The sequence below is a fragment of the Saprolegnia parasitica genome, assembly GCF_000151545.1.
Source record: "Saprolegnia parasitica CBS 223.65 unplaced genomic scaffold supercont2.218, whole genome shotgun sequence".
In the NCBI taxonomy this organism is placed as follows: domain Eukaryota; phylum Oomycota; class Saprolegniomycetes; order Saprolegniales; family Saprolegniaceae; genus Saprolegnia; species Saprolegnia parasitica.
Window position 1 is genome coordinate 1 of NW_012156612.1, and position 3,036 is coordinate 3,036.

Below are 3,036 nucleotides of genomic sequence, written 5' to 3' on the forward strand. Positions count from 1 at the left end.
GCGGCTTTTCCGTCAAAGGGCACGGTCCGAGACATTGCAGTTCTTGGCGCGGCGGCCGACGACCTCCTCCACGTGCTCGGGCGTATTCAGATTGAGTTCGACGCGCCGCTGTGGGCAACGTACGCTGCGCTCGAGAGCAAAATCTGGCGCAAATTGCGCGGGGATACGTACCCGTGGGTCTCTCAATTCCTAGACGAAGAGGTACACGAAGAAGATTGCACGAAATCGCCCGCTTACGGATTCTTGTAGATGACGCAAAGCATCGATCCCAAGATGGTCTACAGGCGGTCGCCGATGGATGCAGACGAAAGCAACTACTACGTGAGCCGCGAGTTTGCCTCGGAGGACCGTATTGTCTTTTTGACGGGCAATTTCAACCAGGACGCGCTCCAGCCCGTCAACGAAATGTGGCGACCCCGCATGTTTTGGCACGTGCATTCTTTATGTTGGCGCATTGGAACCTCATGAAATGTGGTGCTAGGTTTCTTCTGGAACGGGTGGGGCCGTCTAAAACCCGGCTACGCTGGGTCTCGTGCACGGGCCCCAGGATCGACCGCGGTGTTCCGATGACGTGGCGCGAGGACATGGCGTCGTTGGACTTGGACGTATCCGATCTCTCGGACGACGCGCAGTTTACACAGTATCAGCACGTCCTCGAGCGCAGTTGGATGCCGCTTCTCGTTAGCGACTTCGCCTTTTTGGCGAATAACGCCGACGCGACGGACGCGGCGCCGCTGATAACTTGATACTACTGTACCGCCGAGCAACGCTAATAAAGTGCACCTCTCGTTCTTGATACAGCGCGGTACGACCCATTATGCCTCTTTAGAATGCTATAAAAACACGAAAATCAGAGGGCCATACTTGAAGCCTGACCATGAATGAGCTCCTCGAGGACCTTACAAAATGTCAGCGTAAGTTTTAGTTGACATAAAAGGCCGGTGCAAAAGACTCGAACAGTACAACGGACGGGCTTGCACCCACTCGATGGCATTTCTCGACTCATCGTCCAAGACAGCTGCTCGTACAGAGAGTCGACGACGGCAAGAGCAGATTTCTTTGGTGATCAGCTCAGCTTTGGTGATCAAAATACAGGTTCGGGCGTCGTCGGCGAGGTTCAACAAGCCATCCAACAGTGCACTGAGTGCCGTGGACCAATCAGATCCAACCAGACTGTTGGTCGTTCCGAGCATGCCAGCGTCGGAGTTTGTGTTTTTCATGGATGCGCGCGTCGAGCACCAGCGCCGGCGCAACCGGCTCAAGCAGAAGCGCCACCGCGACCGGTTCACGACCGAGCGCAGCCAGCTCCTGAGCCAACTAGCTGAGCTCCGCGACGTCGTGGCCACCCTAGCGACGCGCCTGCCTGTCCCTGCCCCGACCTCGACCTCGTGCTTGCCATGGAAGGACGTGGCCGCCGGCCTCGCGCAGGCCAACGCCGAGTCGCGCCTCACGCTACAGGTGCTACGCGACGCCAATGCATCCATGCAAGACCTCGCATGTACGCTGGCGACGTGGGTCGGTCAGTCGGTCCCGTCGCCCTCACAGGTACGGTGATCATGCGCCGACCACACTCATACTCGTGGTCTGTAGCTCGATGATAACCCACTGCGCGGCTTGACGGCCTTGACGCTGCCCGCTGACCCGGAAGCGCGCAAGCGAGGACTCGATTGGTACTCGCAGCACTTGCTGTTCAATACGGACCGCATGCTGCAGCTCTGTGGGTTTCCATCAAAAGGGACGCTCCACGACGTCCTTGTGACAGACGACGCCGAGAGTGGCTTGTCGGACATTCTGGGGCGCATCCAGATCGAGTACAACCTCCCGCTGCACAAGACATACAGCGCGCTCGCCGATAAGATTTGGGGCGAGCTGCGCGGGGACACGCACGTGTCCATGTCCGAGTTTCTCGACACCGAGGTAAAAAGAGTTGTAATCATTTGAACGGAAACGACTTGGCCAAAATTGTGTAGACGACAGCCGCGATCGACCCTAAAATGCTCTACCGCCGCACACCGCTCGGGCCGAGAGAGAGCAACTACTACGTCTGTCGCGAGTTTGCATCGGACGACCGCATCGTCTTTTTGTTTGGGAATTTCAGCCAAGACGTCCTCCACCCTATCAACCACATGTGGCGCCCGCGACTCTTTTGGTGCGTCGAGAAAACCAAGCTCTTAGCCTGAAATGGCGTGTTTTCACAATGTAGGTACGTCCTCGAACGCGTCGCACCCAACCAAACGCGCGTCCGAACCATGTTATACAATGGCCCAAAAGTTGTACACGGCAAAGTCATGACGTGGCGCGACGATCTGCTTCGGATCGAACAGTTTGCAAAGTGCAGTGCCGCGTCCAGTACGACTTCCCATGCGTTTGCTCGGTACCAGCACTTGGTCGTCCAGCACGGCTGGCAGGCGTTCCTCGACAGTGTCCTTGGCGTCATAGCGCTGCCGTCCGAGGGTAGTACAGCTCCGCGCCTCAACCACTGCCATCGAGCCGCGGCCGACAAGGCGTAAGTAAGACTCTCGACAAAAAAGTGACATGGCCCATGGTGCGGTTTCTTTGTGTCAGAACACAGCACTGCTACCAGGCATGGCTACCAGGTGCGTCATGGAGTCGTCTGTAAGTGTACCTTCGATTCGACCCGATACTGGTACTTCGGTGTCGTATTCGCAGACAAGACACATTTAACGCGGCCAATGCGCCAAGCATCTATGTGCACCCACGCTTGCGTCTGCCTCGCTGTTCTTGAACTCCGGCCGTGTTGTCGTATGCACGAGCAGACGCACGAAAGTACACATGGTCTCGTGACCAGAAAGCTTCTTCCTCGTTCCTTCCTGGTGGTAATTCGTGTGGCACCCGTTAAAGTCCGCCCGCAGCCATCCAAAACGTCTGGGGTCGCGTTGACGGCCACCGCTTTCGCCATAGTAATCGATCATGTAGCTCAAGAAATCTCATGGCGCCTAGCTGTGTATGTGCACGTGTACTCTGGACCATCATCACCGCCACAACGAATTGTAATACAGTACCTTGTGCAGACGT

General features: G+C 56.7%; 2 protein-coding genes across 2 annotated transcripts; both read left to right on the plus strand.

The window, feature by feature from the left end:
* Positions 1-18: 18 nt before the first annotated feature.
* Positions 19-746, plus strand: SPRG_15202 (hypothetical protein; the record flags this gene model as incomplete). Its single annotated transcript, XM_012355217.1, has 3 exons — positions 19-201; positions 250-422; positions 482-746. The coding sequence occupies exons 2-3, from the start codon at positions 250-252 to the stop codon at positions 744-746; spliced, it is 438 nt and encodes a 145-aa protein (XP_012210607.1). The 5' UTR covers positions 19-201.
* Positions 747-1,191: 445 nt separating this feature from the next.
* On the plus strand, positions 1,192-2,510 carry SPRG_15203 (hypothetical protein; the record flags this gene model as incomplete). Its single annotated transcript, XM_012355218.1, has 4 exons — positions 1,192-1,545; positions 1,591-1,917; positions 1,971-2,149; positions 2,204-2,510. 4 exons carry the CDS (start codon positions 1,192-1,194, stop codon positions 2,508-2,510), a joined length of 1,167 nt encoding a protein of 388 aa, XP_012210608.1.
* Between the last annotated feature and the right edge of the window lie 526 nt (positions 2,511-3,036).